A 22,336-nucleotide genomic window follows, 5' to 3' on the forward strand; every position below is an offset into this window, starting at 1 on the left:
TACAAAAAATCTGCCACTATATAAGTTATATAAGCTATAAATTACATTCTTATATCGAGTCGCCTCAACCCATATTCTTTAATGCCAAAATGCAATAATTAGCAAGAATTATAAAAAGGAGAGAGTACTCTTACATGATAATCGTTTCCACACTACCGGCCCCGACGAAAATATGACGTTTTATAACAGAATAGTTAAATATGGCGACAGAAAGAAGGTTGATAGGTCCTGTGTGATGCCCAAAGGTCCAGCAGACCAAAGGATATGTGAAAGTGAATGTGAAGTTAGATGTGAACCTGGCCTAACTGATGTCTTATAATGAGTATCTAATTGATCTAATTGTTTTGTAAAGGGTCAATCTCTTATTCAAAGCCTCAAGAAAATAAAACATTTCCTTAAAAAAAAATTCCTTTAGTTTTGTGTTATATGGTGGAGAGCGAATGCTGCAGTTCACGCGATAATATGCAAAACTACTTATTAATTGTTGTTTTAAATTATGTCCAACTTATTTACATAGTAAATAGATTTTTTTTCTCTTTAAAAAACAAAGTTAACTTTTTTTTTTGTAGGCCTAAATGTTGTATTTAGTATGACAGAACTTACATAACTTAGCAGTTTCTGAGATCTAAACGGGACGGACGGTCAGACAGGCCACACAAAACTAATAGCGTCTCTTCCCCTTTCGGGGGCCGCTAAAAAAAAGCTCGCCATATATAGTTTTCTGCATTAAATGAAAAACTGTAAAAAAGAATCTTTTGTAGAATCATGTAGTGACTAATGTAGTCCATGCTATCTAATTAGGTGCGCATTGAAAAACTAGAAACAGACAAATATATTGAACGCTACTCTGTACACATTACTTTATTCCTACAGACGAATGGACAGCGCATAGACTAAACCGAATCTTTTTATTCTAAAATTTATTGTAAAACGACTAAATCTAGTTTAGATCTAAATTATAATATAAATAAATAACATTGTACTACGTTTTAACTTTTATCTACTAATCCAATACCTAAAGCCATTTGGGCCATTGCCAGACGTAATCACTAAATCAGGAATATAGATTATAATGATCAGATCTAGAATCTAGATCTAGCTAGGTCTAGATATAGAGTCTAGATTCTCCAGAAAGATTTCTGCATTTAACATTTTTATCTACTTAATATTTTAGTATTAGGGTAAGTACTTGTAACTTCGATTTTAAAAAGGCCTTATTTTTAAAACATTTCAGTTCAGCATGAGGCTATCTAGAGCTAGATCTAGATCCCAACAAATTCAACGATTCATTCATAAACGTAGGCTATAGCGGGGTCGCAATACAAGTACAACCGTAAATTCTAGAATCTTTGTCTTCTCCAATGGTATAGATCGTATCAGAAACCCCTTTAGTAAGAAATCCTGCTGAGATAACTCCCTTGGAGTGCGTGAAAGAAATCTAAGGTCGCCTTGATCCCGTACAAGAACAGACCCGTTGCCGAACACGGGGCATGTTTAAGAGTGCATCGGATGCCTCTTTGAACGTCTAGACGACAACTGGGAGAGTAGCAGACATCTCAAGCATGCTTCAAGCATGTGGCGCGTGGGCTTGTCAGAGAAATAAATCTGCTCTATTCCCGTCCGGTCCCCCCCCCCCCCCCATGCTGACGGTATGTTGACCCGGTGATGACAAGGCAATGCGACGCAAACCGGCCATTACTAGCAGCCACAGAAACCATCGCATCGTATCCAGCAGAAGTGCCCACTATCTATGCAGACGGATCTGTGCAGATGCTCGAGGTTACTATGAGATTTGGGTATGGAGCGATGGTACGACTCTCTGGCAATCCCGAAAATGAAGAGATGAAGGGCCCTAGTCACTGAAAAAGCAGTCTAGAGACTGAGTTGGAAACAATGTTCCAAGCGTTGGAATGGGTGGAGGAAAGGATCTGTAATGGAACTACGCCATTTTCACGGATTCAATCTCCGACCTAGAGGTCCTCGAAGGCTGGTGTGCAGGGCTCGGGAAGGTGGAAGAGTTCCTCACGATCGTGGAACGTCTTCCATAACTTGGTGTTCATAGTTTTATACAGTGGGTGCCCGCCAATTGTGATCTGGTGGACCACGACAGGGCCGATATTTTAGCACGTACCGCGGTCTTGACGGCACTTGTAAATGATGCACCGTGCACGTTCGAGAGTGTAGGCCCCCTTGCCGACCACCGATTGTTAGCACATTGGTATGATAGCTGGGATGCTCGGATAAAGCCGTAAGTTATGTAGACAGAAGAGTAGACCAGATCGAAAGTATGCGTGGTGAAAACAATCGTGCGGAACAGGCCGTCCAAGTCCAGTTCCGTGTTGGCCACTGCCTTTTTGGTGCTTAATTACGGCGGTTTCGAGAACACTACGATACACGGTGTCGCCACTTCATCGAGGACGATAAGACCATAGACTACATTCTTTATGAATGTTTTGCATGACGGACGATTGGGATATGGGAGAGAGAGAGAGACAGAGAGAGAGAACTAGACCTGTTTGCGTTGATGTGCGGCAACAGGTCTGTCTTTGCTCGGGGACAAGACGACCTTAAAACTCACAGCCTGCTTCCTTTCACGTGCTCTAAGGGAGTAATCTTAGAATGATCTTTTACTAATGGGGTTTCCGATACGGCGACAGTTAACGACATTGTAGTTTCATGCCTCAAATGTGAGCCGAACTTAATTTTAGACCATTTGAAAATGCAGAAAAGGTGCGACTTGGTGCTGAGAACATACGCTATTGAGATGGAAATCTCTTGTAGAAAAGAAATAAATAATTCCTGAATCGAATAGACAAATAGTTAGAAATACAATGTTCTTGGACAGAGGATGAAAGGGAAAAGAACTAGTACGGAACAAGAAAAAAAAAGCGATTACTGGATAATAGAAAATAAATTACTTACAAAATCACAAATATAATTTAAAAAAAAGCACTGAACAAACTTTGGTTGGAATCACGGGACATACGTTAATAATTCAAGAGAATATCCATTTTTAAAATAAGATTTTTTTTAAAAAATCAAAGCTCTTCTTTTTTTAAAGCTCGTCGTGATCTGTTTGGTCAATGTTTCTAGTATCAACAATTTATTTGTCAATGTTTGTAGCCTGTTATCAACATTTTATTTGTCAATCTTTCTATTATCAATACTTTATTTGTCAATGTTTCTATTATCAATATTTTATTTGTCAATATTTCTATTATCAATATTTTATTTGTCAATGTTTCTATTATCAATATTTTATTTGTCAATGTTTCTATTATCAATACTTTATTTGTCAATATTCAGTTTTATCAATATTTTATTTGTCAATGTTTTCTGTTAACGATACTATATTTGTCAATGTCTTCTATTATCGATATTTTATTTGTCAATGTTTCTATTATCAATATTTTATTAGTCAATATTCAGTTTTATCAATATTTTATTTGTCAATGTTTTCTGTTAACGATACTATATTTGTCAATGTCTTCTATTATCGATATTTTATTTGTCAATGTTTCTATTATCAATATTTTATTAGTCAATATTCAGTTTTATCAATATTTTATTTGTCAGTGTTTTGTTTCGCATATAATTATTTTGTTGCCATTGTTCTGTTTTATGTATGTTTTTTTGTTGTTATTTAAATGTTATCTCTATTCTGTCTTCTCAATGTTCCATTGTATAGTTGTTTTGTTATATTACTATCCCTTTTGTGTCCGGTTTGTTATGTTTCTCATGTATTTATTTATTTACTATATAAATAATAATAATAATAATAATAATGTATTTTTGTTTAGATTTTAAAGACAAAGAAACCTGTTTGTACTAAACAATATGGATCAATCAAATTCAGCTATGGTAGGTTTACAATCGCCTAGGTTTTGTTGTGATTATCTGACTATCTAATAGTCTCAAGTCATTCAACATGTGATCACGTGATCCGTAAGCAAATGGAAATTGAGGAATGACAAAAAAAAAACAACAACACATTTGATGATGTTTTTGTTTTACTATGTTTTCTTTTAGCCACAATGGGGGCAATCCTCTATTTGATTGTATACAGTCTCTGGTTGGAAGCCATCCTCTATTTGATTGTCTACATTCTCTGGTTGGGGGCAATCCTCTATTTGATTGTATACAGTCTGGTTGGGGGCAATCCTCTATTTGATTGTCTACAGTCTCTGGTTGCATGTCCGTTCATCACGTTTAGATCACAAACAATAAAAAATACATAAAAAATGTTCTATGAAACGAATCAATTAGTTGGGATCAGTCATGTAATTAAATTTGTTATAGAATTCGACTAACAATAATAATCCTATCACGTATCTCAATGCCCTATGATCCTGTCACGTGTCTCAATGCCCTATGATCCTATCACTTCCTCAATTCGCTATGATCCTATCACTTGTCTCAATGCCCTATGATCCTATCACTTGTCTCAAAGCCCTATGATCCTATCACTTGTCTCAATGCCCTATGATCCTATCACTTCCTCAATTCGCTATGATCCTATCACTTGTCTCAATGCCCTATGATCCTATCACTTGTCTCAAAGCCCTATGATCCTATCACTTGTCTCAATGCCCTATGATCCTATCACTTGTCTCAATGCCCTATGATCCTATCACTTGTCTCAATGCCCTATGATCCTATCACTTGTCTCAATGCCCTATGATCCTATGACTTGTCTGGACCAGTTGGGAAAGGGGGGGGGGTTAAGATGGGTAAAAAAAAGTTGAACGACCTGGATTCAGATTCGAGGGCTCTAGCCTCCTCAAGACAACACACTAACCACTGTACCCGAGAAATGCTTATAAAAATAGGTTTTCATAGTTATCTATTGTTAGTTACAAATTTTAAAGCTAAGTATAAAGGGGACTAATACAACTTATACCACCACATCAGTCAAGTACAATTTCTTTCCCTTGTTCGATACCAAACAAAATAATTATTACTAGTTAATTAGCTAATTGGTTAATTTTTAAAAATTCATTCTTGTGTTGTCAGGTAAAAGAAATAAGTGTGCAAAATTTCAGCTTGATTCGAGATTGGGTGTGGGAGAAATAACGTGTACAAACTTTTTACCAGACAGACTGAGTGAGGTGGTACAAAGATTAGTAGAAACTACAAGAAATTATACAAATCCGATTTGATCATCACCTTTATCTCGATAAACATAGTTGCAGTGATTACTTTTGAACGCGAACTTTTTTACAAAGCATATATCAATTCATTTTGTTTGTCTGTTTGGGTATAATCTTGCACACGTTATTTCTCCCACTTCCCATTATTGGATCAGGTTGCAGTTTTGCACAAATATTCATTGTCAATGCCAACACATGAATCAGTAAAAAAAATTAATAAGTCATAATTTAATTAATTTTATTTTATATAGAGACAGTAGGGCCTACTAAGCTAAGGGGAAATAAGCCTTGTATAGAGAATCACGTCGTTCTCTAACAGTTAAAAACAAACAACAGACTTGTATAAACTTTGACATAGATTGAGACACTTAGTATAATTAGTTTGTATAGAGACGCGTCATATTTGACGGACTTTGTATGCGACATTTACTGACGTCACGACTTAGTTGGGTTATAAATAATTTATATTAATATAGTCAGTTGGTGTTAGGACTTCAGAGGGATAACGACTTATAACGTGATATTACAGACAGAGACTCCACTGTGGCCTTTTCAACATTAAATATCATCTGTATTTGTATAACCGCTACATGTCTAGGTCTTGTTACTTGTTAGTTAAGTACATTGAACACACCCGTACAAGAAACTCAGACATCTCCAGAGTAATCTGTCCAAGTCAGACAGCCATCAACAAGGCAAGGCCTATCATACTAGCTAACAAGTCCAGAGTAATCTGTTCAAGTCAGACAGCCATCAACAAGGCAAGGCCTATCATACTAGCTAACAAGTCCAGAGTAATCTGTCCAAGTCAGACAGCCATCAACAAGGCAAGGCCTATCGCTAACAAGTCCAGAGTAATCTGTCCAAGTCAGACAGCCATCAACAAGGCAAGGCCTATCGCTAACAAGTCCAGAGTAATCTGTCCAAGTCAGACAGCCATCAACAAGGCAAGGCCTATCATACTAGCTAACAAGTCCAGAGTAATCTGTCCAAGTCAGACAGACATCAACAAGGCAAGGCCTATCATACTAGCTAACAAGTCCAGAGTAATCTGTCCAAGTCAGACAGCCATCAACAAGGCAAGGCCTATCATACTAGCTAACAAGTCCAGAGTAATCTGTCCAAGTCAGACAGCCATCAACAAGGCAAGGCTATCATACTAGCTAACAAGTCCAGAGTAATCTGTCCAAGTCAGACAGCCATCAACAAGGCAAGGCCTATCACTAACAAGTCCAGAGTAATCTGTCCAAGTCAGACAGCCATCAACAAGGCAAGGCCTATCATCAACAAGTCCAGAGTAATCTGTCCAAGTCAGACAGCCATCAACAAGGCAAGGCCTATCACTAACAAGTCCAGAGTAATCTGTCCAAGTCAGACAGCCATCAACAAGGCAAGGCCTATCATACTAGCTAACAAGTCCAGAGTAATCTGTCCAAGTCAGACAGCCATCAACAAGGCAAGGCTATCATACTAGCTAACAAGTCCAGAGTAATCTGTCCAAGTCAGACAGCCATCAACAAGGCAAGGCCTATCACTAACAAGTCCAGAGTAATCTGTCCAAGTCAGACAGCCATCAACAAGGCAAGGCCTATCATCAACAAGTCCAGAGTAATCTGTCCAAGTCAGACAGCCATCAACAAGGCAAGGCCTATCACTAACAAGTCCAGAGTAATCTGTCCAAGTCAGACAGCCATCAACAAGGCAAGGCCTATCACTAACAAGTTCAGAGTAATCTGTCCAAGTCAGACAGCCATCAACAAGGCAAGGCCTATCACTAACAAGTCCAGAGTAATCTGTCCAAGTCAGACAGCCATCAACAAGGCAAGGCCTATCACTAACAAGTTCAGAGTAATCTGTCCAAGTCAGACAGCCATCAACAAGGCAAGGCCTATCACTAACAAGTCCAGAGTAATCAGTCCAAGTCAGACAGCCATCAACAAGGCAAGGCCTATCACTAACAAGTCCAGAGTAATCTGTCCAAGTCAGACAGCCATCAACAAGGCAAGGCCTATCACTAACAAGTCCAGAGTAATCTGTCCAAGTCAGACAGCCATCAACAAGGCAAGGCCTATCACTAACAAGTCCAGAGTAATCTGTCCAAGTCAGACAGCCATCAACAAGGCAAGGCCTATCACTAACAAGTCCAGAGTAATCTGTCCAAGTCAGACAGCCATCAACAAGGCAAGGCCTATAGCTAACAAGTCGACCGTGGAGGCTGACGTTTGAATTCAGCCTCGACTCACTTCAGCAACCGTTTTTTTTTTAATAATGTTTTTGAAAAGCCAGCAGAGATAAACCTTCTCCAAGATACCTCCCCCCCCCCAATCCACTGGTCCACAAAAGTGATTAGGTCACAAAGCATTGAGAATGCTATAAGTATGAAAGCTGCATTAAACAAAAAACAATTAATACAAATATTTCCCATCACACGAATTTTGTTAGTTTAATCTAGGCCTATAAAAATTAATTACATGATTGATTCAAAATAATTGATGCAATTTCAATCATTTCTGCAGAATTAATGTTAACTTAGAGCCATTATTGTGAGCAAATTGCTTTCTGATAGGAAATACACTACATCCGTTTCTGTAGTGGACCACCCGTTTCCCGTACATTTTCCTACAGTTTGTGAGTTGTGAGTTGGTCATTTCGTAGCATTCTCTTTGTTAAAATCTTCCTGGCAGTGGAACACTTCAGATACAACCAGGGGCGGACTGGCTATATGGGCAAATGCCCGGTGGGCCGGTACCAAATGGGCCGGTCTGGTCGCGACCAAAGAAAAAAAAATCATTGCAGACAACTCAAAAAAAAAAGTGACAGCAGCGAGACACAAAGGCACGAACACGTTTTCTTGTTTTTTTTTAAATTCTTATTACAATTAATTTTGTTTCACTGTACGTATTATCATTTGCAAAACGTTTGACTGTACCTTCTGCTATGCACGAGCGGCATGGACTGCTTTGATGTCTTCGAGGTTGTGTTTGGCCTAATCATTTTGCTGGTCGGCATGGACCTTTGATGGCACTTCCATTTGTTTTTGCTCCTTCCCTCCCCCGTCTTTTAATGGTTCCAATGAAATTTAACCAAAAAGAGGGATGAGAGCGGTTAAGTTAGAAAACATTGATATAACGCAGCAAAAATAAAAAAAAAATAGGCGCGACAATTAGCTCTTTAACAATACTTAATAGAAATTAACTTTAACACATACACACAGCCGCGAAATTGCAAGCCACACAACTTATTCACAGCTCAATATGGGTATAAAACTCTACTTTCTGCGATTTGAAAAGAAAAAGTAAGTTGTTTTATTTTTTATTTTGAATAACATAGATCTAAAAAATACTACACTTGGGGCTTACAAAAAATATTATTTAATTAAAAAAGTAAATCTAGATCTGAATCAATTTTTATACTATTATAATTAATGGCAAACTTATGCTTAGTAATAATAATAAAGCTAGTCTTCGAGTCCGAAGATTAGTGAGGAATGCAGTATTTCCCGTGGCTGCACAGCCCCAGCAGAGACCTACATATTTTGCCACATCCACGGCAAACATAACCATTGTCCGCAGGTGGTCGATTTAGATTTTCTTTTCGCCGTCTGTTACGTCGACCACCTTTTAGCTCACCAAAAAAGACTGCCTTTGGCATACGTTCGTCTCCCATAAGGGATACGTGCCCTACCCAGCGTAACTGTCGGACCAAAAGAAGTCCCTCTATACTGTCCATACCGGCGTTCGCAAGGACATCGCTGTTTGTAGTGCGGTCTTGCCACCGTATGTCCATGATGGAGCGCAAGCATCTTTGGTCTTAGATGTTTCCTGTATAGTGTCCATGTCTCGGTGCCATACAGAAGGGTTGAGAGAACCACTGCCTGGTAGACACTGATTTTTGTAAGCAGGCGGAGCGATCTGTTCCGCCAAACTCTCGCGACTGACCGTGTCGAAAGCCTTGGTGAGGTCCACAAAGGCAGCGTATAGGTTTAAGTTCTGCTTTTCCATTTTTCTTGTAATTGTCGCAGAAAAAATATCAGATAAGATCTCGTCCACTAAAGAGTGTGTTAGTCGGTCGAGCAACTTAGTATGAAGTCATTATTGATGAAAATTATTACAATAATTACAATAATTTATATAGCGCTGTCACATCCGATATTTAACGAATGGAGATTTATATTTTAAATAATGGGTCATGGTATATTCATATACAAATCGCGTTTTTGAGAATATACTAGGAGTAAGCAAAAGCTTTTCACATTAAGTAAGAGCGTCTCTAACCGTTCTGCTTTCTCTTATCTTTTAATGGAATGGGTTGCCTGAGTCAGCCAGGAAAACAATGATTTAGCATATTTTAAGTCACAGATGACTTGATTGACACACGAAATGCGTAAGACGTAACAATCTAATTTTTTGAAGAAACGTCTGTAATCTATAAGTAATACCAAAAAGCTTCAAACTCATTAGGCTGCTATTGTATTGTTTATAGTTTTCAGACAACATACATGTATAAATAGAATACGTTATGTAATCCTACGAATGCATACACCCAGTTTTCGATGCGTTATCAAACTTTATATATTTTGTAGATAATTAGGCTTACACCTATAATATAACACATGGGCGTAGCCGGGAGGGGAGGGTCTTCAAACCATCACTTGCCTCAGACCTCATATATATATATTGCGGAGTGGGGTAAATATCCCGCCCACACCGAAAATATATGACATGCCATTTGTGGGCCGGTTTATATGGCAATGCCCGGGCCGATTTTGATACCCAGTCCGCCCCTGGATACAACCTTGACACATGAAACTTTTTTTTTTCATTTTCTTCACGACATTCTACTTATTTTCGTCTTAATGTTGTCTATTCAACAGATTACAGACACTGCTGACGACAGCAGACGATATAAAAAACCAAAGAAAGAAGACAAGAAAGGCCCAGACAAAAAAGCAGACAAAAAAGTCAGAGAAAAATCAATTGAAAGAGCGAAAAAAGCCAAGTCCAAAGGTGAAAGTCAAAAGGAGGCCAAAAGTAAGGGCGACAAAAAAGATGCTAAACCCAAAGGAGACAAAAAAGAGGCCAAAATTAAGGGCGACAAAAAGGATGCTAAACCCAAAGGAGACAAAAAAGAGGCCAAAAGTATGGAAGACAAAAAAGCCAAAAGTAAGGGAGACAAAAAAGATGTTAAAGGAAAAGGAGACAAGGAAGATACCAGACGTAAGAAGGACAAAGAAGACACTGCAGATAAGGGAGACAAAAAACATAAAAAACGGAAGGGTTCAAAAAAGACTGCCAAAAAGAAAAAGGGTGAAAAAGGTTTCAAAGCAAATGAAGATCAGATAACGCAGAGTGAAACAGAACAATCTGATGGGGACAATCTACCTGTACAAAGTGAAGGCCCGGACCAACAGAATTTAGGAACAGAGACTCAACCAGAATTAATGAAAAAGTCAATTATCGAAGCTGGTCTTTCTGCCACAGAATTCATCGAAGAGACAGCAAAGGTAATCAGTGACACCAGTCATCTCAATGGCACTAATCAGTCACACCAGTCATCTCAATGGCACTAATCAGTCACACCAGTCATCTCAATGGCACTAATCAGTCACACCAATCATCTCAATGGCACTAATCAGTCACACCAGTCATCTCAATGGCACTAATCAGTCACACCAGTCATCTCAATGGCACTAATCAGTCTCACCAGACATTTCAGTTGCACTAACAAGTGACATTCGTAATTTCAGTCACACTTCTCAGTCATGCCTGTCATCTCAGTCACTCTAATCGTGTCTGTACACGCTATGATTCACTGTCTGTACACGCTATATCTCAGTATAAATACACGCTACATCTCATTATCTATCTATCTATCTATCTATCCATCTATCTATCTATCTATCTATCTATCTATCTATCTATCTATCTATCTATATATATATATAATTCTCTTCATTGCTCAAGAGTTTGGACACCACGTAATGGAAAGATCACTCTTTTATTTCTGTAAGTCGGACGGACTAGAGTTACCCTACTGACTCACTGTCAGTCTACGCGTTAACCCATTGTGTTTGTACAGTGGTTTATGGTGTATCTCTCACTGTCAGTACACCATAAGTCACTGTTAATGCATTCTGTTGAATGACTAGATCTTTAATACACACTTAGTCGTAATGAAATACACACTTAGTCGTAATGAAATACACACTTAGTCGTAATGAAATACACTTTTAAGAACACGACATAAATATTCAGATTGTGTCTTTCTGAGAAACTTTGATGCTCTAAATACATTACTTTAAATCAACAGTTCACACTCCCAGCAGTCATTCCTCAGAACGCCTAGGCTTAGTAAGAAATGGACAATATATTTCCTTCGTTACCCTAAAGCGTTAGGCATTTTATATAACGCTGAAGTTCGTATTTTCCCAGTAACATAGCATTGTCTGCGATGGAAAACTCCTTAACGATGTCTTTGTGTTGTTTTTAGGATATTATGGCTCTGTATTTGAAAACGTCAAAAGATAGTATGATGTCCTTAAATGAAAGAGGATCTTCGATAGCTGGTGTTCAATCACTTCCAACTAGATCACGACTTGACGTTGAAAGTTCTTTCATGGCTGATGGCCAATCATTTCCAACTGGATCACGACTTGATGTTGAAAGTTCTTTCATAGCTGATGGCCAATCATTTCCCACTGGCTCACGACTTGATGTTGAACGATCTTTCATGGCTGATGGCCAATCATTTCCCACTGGCTCACGACTTGATGTTGAACGATCTTTCATAGCTGATGGCCAATCACTTCCCACTGGCTCACGACTTGACGTTGCACGATCTTTCATAGCTGATGGCCAATCACTTCCCACTGGCTCACGACTTGACGTTGCACGATCTTTCATAGCTGATGGCCAATCACTTCCCACTAGTTCACGACTTGATGTTGAACGATCTTTCATAGCTGATGGCCAATCACTTCCCACTGGCTCACGACTTGATGTTGCACGATCTTCCATAGCTGATGGCCAATCACTTCCCACTAGCTCACGACTTAATGTTGAACGATCATCAGTTTACTATGGTTCTTATGATGATTTTGGAGATCCGCGTCCAGATGTTCGCGCCAAGTCTATTCGGGGCTATAGCCAGGATTTTTATCAAGATGCCCCCCGATCCTCACAAAGTGGCGATCGTCCAGAAGATAAGTTTGACTCAAAGTCTTATTACGATTCCCGCCGATCTTCAAAGAGTGGCGATCGTCCAGATAAGCTTGACTTAGATGGATATGATACGCGTAAGGATTCTGCAGTCTCTAGAGGCTCAAATCTATCTGCTAAAAACGTCAAGGATTCGGAACCTAACTCCCAGTATGAGTGGCTGAAGGAAAGAACACCTTATATGAGCGGCCAAAAACAACCTTCTGGTAGCTCTGTTACGTCAATGAAAGAAATCAAGGACATTTCTTCCCAGAAACGTCCGCCCAGGACATATTCTATAATGTCTCAAGGGGCGTCATTACAAAGTATTAATGAAAGATGGGAAAATGAGAGCAGAAAGAAAACGAAGCAAAAATCCGAACGGCAATCAGTTTCGTTTGAAGTGTTGGATAGAAGGCAATCAGTGGACCTTTTCAATGAGACTAGAGACCAATTGAACGAGACAGTGGAGAGAAGAAAGTCTTCTGGCAACGCAATGGAGATGAAAGAACGAGTTGATGTGGACACAAACAGCGAGCCATCTGAGAAGATGACCTATGAGCAGCCTGGAGAAGAGCAAACGTCTCAACCCAGTGATCCCGAGAGCTCAGCAAGCACATTGGACAGCTCGAGTCACACTGAAGATGCTGCTTCTTCCTCGGCCGCCGAGTCAAGTGATGAAAATAGGTCAGATGGCAGAGCCAACTTGTCAGCAATCAGCGAGGCTTCAGCGACGACCGAGTCAGGCTCTAGCCAAAAGGAATACACGGCCACCTCTTCGGAGGTCGGTACTCAGACCCCAGCAACTACATCATCGATGAGTTTATCGACGGACGAGCAGACGTCGGTGACAAGCGGTTCAGCAACTACTGGCACATCCTCGAGCGTCGGAGCAGAGTCGGATAGTGAGCTGGAACTGGAACTGAGACGCGAGTCGGGAACATGGACACGTCTTAAAAATAACGAGGACGTAACGAGCTATAAAGGCATGAAACGTCACATGATGGAGAATCAGATGGAGAATCAGATTGTCAACAAGGAACCTGAACGGCGAAGCAGTGAAGCGAGTAAGCCCTCATCCATGTCCAAAATGCTGATTGACTCCACATCTCCGATCAAGCCATCATCCAAGTCTATGATGCTAATGGATTCCACGTCTCCGATCGCTACCCCAAGAATTGAATCAGGAAATGTAGCTGTGGCTGGGTCACGACGAGGAACCAAAACAGCTATCGATAATAAAACTTCCGTTACGTCCCCCAAAACATATAACGTCATCGTGACTACGCCTCAACCCAAGTATAAAATCACACATTGTCACATTGTGAAACCTCAGGAAAACGACGTGTGTCCGAAGCCAAGGAGACACGAACCTATAAAAGACACTGCTAAGAAAGTTGCAACTGCAGGGGCTAGCCACGATGATTCCTCAACAGAATTATCTTCATCCGAGCCTTCGAGGTAGGTCTTTTTGGTGGCCATTACTTAAAATAATTTTAAAATAACAATAATGTGTTTTTTTTTAAAAAGGAGGGGGGGGGTGTTACAGCTCATCTTAATGTAAGCACAAATTTAAATATCTGATATTATATAAACCGTGAATAAAATGCCACCAGATGGAACTAATACTTTAAAGAAATGTATGCCATATATTCCTTACAGTTACAGGAAATACTATCTCAGATATATGCTATAGCTAAGAGTGGGATCAGTTATATTCATTCATTGAAAGATTCCAAGGTGTAAATAAACAATTCAAGCATTTATAGACTGCTTACAAATATTAAACACTTCCTTTGATTTGCATTGCTTACCGAGGACTCAGGTAGGTCAAATACGAGTTTGTGCGAAAACTTAAACTAGCTCCATGTTTATATGAACAGGTGGTGTCCTGTCTAGAAATGTGATCATAAGTTAGCCTCCCGTGTTCTTCCTTTATAAGCATCAACAGACGATAATTTGTTTAAAACTTTGTATTACAAAGCCTATATCAACTCAATCTGTCTGCTACCACTATTTTTTTGTCCGTTGATTTTTTTTTTTTATATCTAGCCCAGCCCCACCAAAAAAAAGAAGTAGTTTCTTTGCCCCAAAAAAGTCCAGACAACATCACCAAAAAGGAAAAAAAGCCCCAGAAAAGCCAAGTGATGAGAAGGCAGCAATTACTCCTGGCTCATATGCACAAAGCCCTTCACCACAAAGTACGGGGAATGATGAGGCTATAGCTGCTATCGTGTCCGTCACACAAGAGACCAGTAGAAACATCACCAAAGCAACCAACGAAATGAGGGACGCTATCAGCAAACTGGCACAAATGCTAAACAACATCAGCATAGGAATCAGAAATCTGGCCACTAGTAGCAGCGATCCCAAGTCACGAAAAGAAGATAAGTCTGAGCAGAAGACCGGATACAACTATAAACAGCCCAGCGCAACAGGGTTCATCTATTCAGAAATTGTAGGTTTTTATTTATATATCTCATCTTCTTTTCTTTCTGTCTTTTAAAACGTGTGTGTGTGTGTGTGTGCGCGCGCGAAAGTAGCACTTGATGAGAAGCAGTAGAAATGAATCAAATGAATCGTTCATTTTAACCCCTCTACGTTTGAATAAACATTCATTATACACTTAAACACTTCTATAGTGAACACACGAAAGTGAGATTCAACTCATTCAACTGGAAGTATTTTAAATGTTTTTTCAAGGTAAGCCCTATGTATAAATACTTGTTCCATATGCTTGGACAAATTTGTACATATTTCTTCCTTAGTGCTTCTTCCCAAGTATAGATAAATAAAATGAGGCGGCAGTGTATGCAAATTCGTCGCCCGCAATCAGGAGATCATGTTCATTGTGAGCTAGCAGTGCGTAATCATCGGCATAGAGAAGCTCTGTTAAGACCATTTCTTTTGTTTTTGTATGGGACAGTAGACTCGAAGATTGAATACATTACCGTCTGAACGAAACAGGACATAGATGCCATGGCTGCCTCATTTGACCATGCATTACGCCAAACAGGCATGGAATGTGTTGCCTGAGTCATCCAGGATAACCAACGCCTTGGCATAATTTAAGTAATTAAATGAACATGCATATGACGTAATAATCGTCTGTATTTTATAAGATAAGATAATCTGCGATCATTTGACGTCATATTATTGACCGACTATAAAGAGTGAGATGGCAATAGATGGGGGACTCCCTTCATATTCTTATTATGTTACCTCCAGGCTTCATTGGAGAGACTGCTCTACTCTTCCTTGGGCAAAGGCGTGGACTGGGTTTGCAAGCTTTTGGTAAAACTCCAAGCTGGGCCTCAGATACCGCTGTGCCAATGTAATTTCAGTTAGAATACAATTAAAATTGAGGCATTGTCTACTATATATGACTAACGGCTGTGTCGGCTCTCTTAAGATTATTGTTGAATACAGGTGTGGTGGATGAGGCATGTGAACTTTGATCTTTGGGTGGCAAGGGCATGCTTTGCGAATGCTACAGATCAGAAATCTTTTTGTGGGGATCTGTCTGGTCTAGTGGTTTGTTCGCTTGGCACTGCTGCATTGCTGCTAGTCGAGGCAGTCGAATCGGAGGGTCCAACGTACGTGCCCTGGTCACCTTGGCGTCTAGTGCTGCCTTTATATATGTAGTATGTATCATTTGCGTCACTAGGGTCGGTGTCACCCGGTGCGGTTAGCTCAGGGTGTCACCCTCCTCCCCATCAACCTTCTCCAAACATTTCCCAAGAAACACTATCGTTACTTTGATCTTTTTGTTGAACCAATACTGTCAGTTGATGACCTACTTTCAAACCACTACAGTCAGCTGATGACCTACTTTCAAACCACGACGGTCAGCTGATGACCTATTTTCAAACTACTACAGTCAGCTGACGACCTATTTTCAAATTACTACAGTCAGCTTATGACCTACTTTCAAACCACTACAGTCAGCTGATGACCTACTTTCAAATCACTACAGTCAGCTGATGACCTACTTTAATTGGTTTTTGCACAAATTTAAAATGAGTGTCAATTCTATGATAAAATCCCATTGTTTATGGCATTTATTCATATTTCAATATGCGCTTAAAACTCCCTTAGCCGAGTCCGGGGTGAAGTTCTGGCCGCCTGTCACTTGTCAGCAGTAAAGTATTTTCTTGGAATCTGAGCGCAATATATATACACACACACACTTATATATATATGCCAATATAAACAGTGCTTTTTATATATTTCTAGATCTAAATATGTCTCAATAAATGAAGATCACTTTAATTCAAATACAGAACTTTAATTCAGAACTTGGAATCACAAAATTTATATAGTATATACCAGTGGCGTAGCTAGAGCATTTAATGCCTGGTGCGGTACCTCATCTTGATGCCCCCCCCCCCCAAAAAAAAAAAAACAACCCAGCAACAACTAATTAATAACATTGCAAAACCTTACTTTTTTGTTCAAAATAATATGTATTCATTATTCAAATATTGTTAATTCTTTCAATACCTCCATCAGTCATTGAATCCATCTTTGCATTTAAATGAAGATTTGGTACTTGATCTTGTTGAGAAGAGTATGCAGGGGAAGCAAAATAAGGATTCTTTTTTTTTTTTGGGGGGGGGGGAGGGCTAATAACACTTCCACTTTCTAAGAACTTTCTCGCCGTTTGACATTTGCCGGAAAAACCAAGCCTTTGAAAGCCCTTATAGGGCAAGAGGGAGCCACCAAGAGGCGGTTAACACCTGCCATACTCCAAAACTTGGCATCAGCTACACTAAAGTAGCCATCAGATGCCATTTTCTGTTATACCGATGGGTCGGTAATGAGGGACCCCGATAGATCTGGGTATGGGGCCCTTATAGTCTACCCCAGTGGTCTTCAACGGGGGCGATATCGCCCCCTAGGGGGCGTTTTCGAGATTTTGGGGGGCGCTGAGAGCCAAAGGGGCGGTAGGGGGGCGCTTTGCACAAAATGGGGCGGTAAGGGGGCGCTGGGCATAAAGGCGGAAAGAAGAAACTAAAGGTGCTCTGAAACAAAACAAATTCAAAAATTCTTCAACATTAAAGCTGGGAAACTAAATATGGACAAATTAAAGTTAACTTGCTTTTCTAATTTAAGAACAAAAACAGCGTTAGAAATTGAGTTCGGGAATCCCATTTTCTATTTTTAAATTCTTACTCTTTTCCTGTGATTTGGGAGTATTTATTGTCCTTGGAACTCGCGCGTATAAACGTTTAAGATTTGATAAACAAAGTAGGTGATACGCCTTTTAGATTATAGTTTATTTTATCTACATATGTTAATATATTGATATGTAAATGTTAATTGCAAAAAAACATTAAAGGTAACATTTAAAAGAATAATTTAACTTTTTTAAAAACAAAAAACATTGATAAAATGTTGTTAAGAAAACTCACTGGTATGTTATGTAATATTTCCTTGAGATTTAGTGAATTGCCACTAGAAAAAAAGTAAGTTCTACTTTGATGGCATTTTCAGATGAGGTTATGAAACCAAATCGGCTTCACGAACATATAGCGATTTCCAAAAATAATTTAAGAATATTCATGAACAATTATAAAATTCTACAATTAAAACATTTATAAAAACAAAAAAACGGCAAAGCAGGATATATTTTAATGGCTTCATAGAAAAATGCATAACTTTTAAAAATTCTTATGATATTGTTGAACAATTGATTAAAACTAAATTTATTTTAAAACATATGTAACACAAAAAGACTTTTTTTCTGTTAGAGATGAAATATTATTTCAAAATTGTCTAGTTATGTAGCTTATGAGGACATATAGGAAACCATCAATGGTTGGACGCTACAATGACTTCATAGGTAATATAGAATAAAGAACAAATCTATTCACTATTCACATTGTGAGTTATGATACACAAGAAAAGTTTAGCCCGCAATTTTATTTCTATTTGAATCTAATTATAAAACTTTAAATAAAATACATACCCAAGCCGAAAATAAGCGCATCTTTTAACAGTTTTATGAAACAAATGATGAAAAAGGTGTTAGACTCTTGTTGTAAACTAAAGTTCGCTGGATTTCGAAAGGGGTTTGTTAATTTTATGGCTCGTTTTTTTAAGCTCTTAAAAAAAATATTTTTTGAGAAACGGGAAGATTCAACGGTTGGCGATGACTTAAAGCAGGATAAAAAACATTGTTTTACATGGTAGACATCTAACACAAATGAATGAAACGAACCCCCGATTGCTAGGAAAGAGTGTGACTTTTATTGATAATATCATTTTCTCTTTTATCGAGATATTAAATCTATTTTAAAGAGTTTTCCAATCTCACATAACTTGTTTATTGACAAATGAATTACTGCCAAAGGACACCGATATATATGCAATTCACATAACAATGCTCTATGAAGAGATTAAGATTCGCTTCTAAAATAAAAATATATATATATATAAATGACAATTATTAAACATCTGTTACTGGCGTTCAAATTGAGTTGCATGAAAAAAATAGATTTACAAAACTATGTCTTTAGTAAAAAAGAATGTAAACATAGGAGGCACACAGTGGCGTAGCTAGGGTGAGGGGTGGAAATTTGAAAATCACCCGGGCCCCCATTTAAGGGCGGCAAATTAGTGCTTTTTTAATTAATTAAATTAAATATTACGGAAAATGCAGCGGCCCCCAAAGATGTCAAGCACCTTGGCCCCCAAACGATGGAAATTCCTAGCTACGCCCCTGGAAGCACAACAGAGATGTGGCTGCATTGAAATGTTTCAGTAAAATCCCAAAACTGTGGTCAAAATTGGAATTATGTTTTAGCTTTTCAGTAAACATACATGGTTAACCTAGATTTAGTGCGTAACAAAGATAATGAATAAGCAAAGAAATAGACTGGATGTAGCAAATAGAGGAGACCTTCGCCTTGCCTTGGCTAACTTAAAGCTTGAAATTTTTAATATTGTCAGACTGCAGGAGGCACAAGGTTACCATTAGCTTAATATCATTTTGCAGTGAATTCAGCAATAATAATATTTATATTAAAAAATAAAACTAAATTTACAATTAAACTACCAAAACAGTAGGTCCTAATATTCAAAAATTTAAACGAGACTATTCTTAGGATTTGAAAGTCTTTACAATTAATTTTTGTGTGTAATCACTGTAAATTATTTGACATATTTTTTGCATAATGATAATATTGGCTGTTTTTGTCCAGTGTTTCATATAACTTAGCTAACCCAACTGCGACCTAAATATTTTCCCGAATTTGATGCAGACAAAGCCGTTGTATGCTGGCTTTTCTTTGAGTATCAAATGTTTGTCCCGCAGTTTTTGTAAGAGCTCTCGATCTGTTTCTCTCAGAGGCTATCTGCTGCCAGAGAATGCTGCCAGGTACTTTCCTTTATGCCAGTGAGAGCGAAATGGCGCCTGAATAAATCTTTATAGTGCTCACGGGGAGGGTGGCACCTCTGTAACTCAGTCCTCCTCAAAGCTCGTCAGTCATAGGCCAAGGAGTTCACAACAATCGCCTTTGGCATGCGGTCGTCTCCCAAGCGGGATAAGTGTTATTGACAGCATAAAAATTAATAGATAGATGATATTTTGTTCAAATTTGTATTCTCACTCTTCTTTATAACTTTTTCTTAGAGGGGGGCGCTGGCGGATTTTTTTAAAGAAAAAAATCGAAAAGGGGGCGGTAGGCCAAAAAAGGTTGAAGACCACTGGTCTACCCAGACCGGACAGAACCAGAGATGCCGATTTCTCCGTCTGAGCTTAAAAGGGTTTTGAGGCGCCAGTTAGACTAGTCATTCTTGAGCATTGTTCATCATTTTGTTTACGTTAAAGTATTACAATTAACTAGTTAGTTAAAAAAAAAACTCGTAGAAAACAAAGGTTAGCTTATTTTAAAATATTGACATTACAATAGAATTATTTCCAAAATTAAACTATAAAGAATCATAAAGAAATGAATAAACTAAGATAATTGTTTAGAGCTAGAGTTTAGAAATATATTTGCAAACTCAATATCTAGATTAAACCAATGGACTAAACAATGGTAAAAAAAAAAAGGTTGGCCTATCTTCTTCTTCTTCTTTATATTAGAGCATTGATCAGTGTAGTAACAACATGTACCGTGTGTCCGAAATAAATGTAGTAAATTAGATTCAAACTGTTCTATAGCTTACATTGTATGGAAGAAATAGTCAAGGAGATGAAACAAAATAGCGACATGACTAGTTTATAAATCGTTAGTTCATGTTTAAAATACAGTAGTTTATGTTTGTTCGTGTCCATACAATTAGTCGTTTTTACTGAAACGCTCAGGGAAAATAGGAAATTAATGCACACTGGGTGGGGGAATTTTGGTGCCCCTCTCCTCTTGGTGCCCTGTGCGGCCCGCACCACCCGCACATTGGTAGCTACGCCACTGGTATATACAGAAATAAAACTGTATGCGATGAATAACTTCTTTCAAAGCTCAATAGTAAAATATATTCAGATTAATACTAATAAAATACAAAACTTGTCACTGCAAGTTACAACTCAAATCTAAAATACGTCTTATCTCTATGAAATTTCCTCCACAACGGACTGGCTATATGGGCAAACGGGCAAATGCCCGGTGGGCCGGTAAAATGGGCCGGTGTGGTCGCGACCAAAGAAAAAAAAATTAATGCAGAAAACTTTTTTAAAAAGTAACAGCAGCTAGACACAAAGGCCCAAACACGTTTTCTGGTTGTTGTTGTTTTTAAATTCTTATTACAATTATTATTACAATTAATTTTGTTTGAAATTCATCAAGAATATCAAAAACAAAATACACTATACGTATTACCATTTGCAAAACGTTAGACCGTACTTTCTGCTATGCACGAGCGGCATGGACTGCTTTGATGTCTTCGAGGTTGTGTTTGGCCTAATCATTTTGCTGGTCGGCATGGACCTTTGATGGCACTTCCATTTGTTTTTGCTCCTTCCCTCCCCCGTCTTTAAATGGTTCCAATGAAATTTAACCAAAAAGAGGGATGAGAGAGGTTAAGTTAGAAAACATTGAAATAACGCAGCAAAAATAAAAAAAAGATAGGCGCGACTCTTTAACAATACTTAATAGAAATTTTCTTTAACACATACACACTGCCGCGAAATTGCAAACCACCAACCTTATTCACAGCTCAATATGGGTATAAAGCTCTACTTTCTGCGATTTGAAAAGAAAAAGTAAGTTTCTTTTTGTTTATTTTTAATAACATATATCTAAAAATACTACACTTAAGGCTTAAAAAGAACTAGTCGCTATTTTGCAGGTGACCGCAGTGGGCTCCGCACTTTCATAGGACCCGCGCTAATTCTAGGTGTATAAATTATTAAATTAAACCATTGTATAATTTATAACAGATTTCCAGCGGCCTCCTCTCCATTTACCAGGAGCTCCTGGAAATCTCTTGAAATTGCAAAATATACGAAAAAGTCCTGGAAATATCCGGAAATTATTAAAATCTTTAGAAAACTCATACTAAGAAAACTCATACAAATCTCCTGAAATATATAGACAAAAATTGTCATTTTAGGGTGTCATTCAATATGGAAATATGCCAATTCTCCGCGCGATTAAAAAAAAAAACAAAACGGCATTGTCCCGTAATTTTGGAATCTGGTGAAATAATCTTACAATAATTTATATAGCGCCGATATTTAATGAAAGGAGATTTATATTTTAAATAATGGGTCATAGTATATTTATATACAAATCGCGTTTTTGAGAATGTACTAGGAGGAAGCAAGAGCTTTTCACACTAAGTAAGTGACTCTCTAACGTTCTGCTTTCTCTTATCTTTTAATGGAAAGGGTTGGAATGGGTCAGCCCGGAAAACAATGATTTAGCATATTTTAAGTCACAGATCAACATGCATGACTTGATTGACACACGAAATGCGTAAGACGTAACAATATTATTTTTTGAAGAAACGTCTGTAATCTATAAGTAATACCAAAAAGCTTCA

General features: G+C 38.2%; 1 protein-coding gene across 5 annotated transcripts in view; it reads left to right on the forward strand.

Moving 5' to 3' along the window:
• Positions 1-881: 881 nt before the first annotated feature.
• Positions 882-22,336, forward strand: part of LOC106050332 (uncharacterized) — a 46,440-nt gene continuing 24,985 nt past the window's right edge. For all 5 annotated transcript variants that reach the window (XM_056038754.1, XM_056038771.1, XM_056038763.1 and 2 more), the window contains exons 1-5: positions 882-1,181; positions 3,801-3,861; positions 10,024-10,653; positions 11,640-13,807; positions 14,399-14,804. In XM_056038754.1, the coding sequence (XP_055894729.1) occupies positions 3,838-3,861; positions 10,024-10,653; positions 11,640-13,807; positions 14,399-14,804 (3,228 nt within the window). In that variant the 5' untranslated portion in view covers positions 882-1,181; positions 3,801-3,837. The remainder of the gene's footprint in view (positions 1,182-3,800; positions 3,862-10,023; positions 10,654-11,639; positions 13,808-14,398; positions 14,805-22,336) is intronic.

The sequence above is a fragment of the Biomphalaria glabrata genome, chromosome 1, assembly GCF_947242115.1.
Source record: "Biomphalaria glabrata chromosome 1, xgBioGlab47.1, whole genome shotgun sequence".
In the NCBI taxonomy this organism is placed as follows: domain Eukaryota; kingdom Metazoa; phylum Mollusca; class Gastropoda; family Planorbidae; genus Biomphalaria; species Biomphalaria glabrata.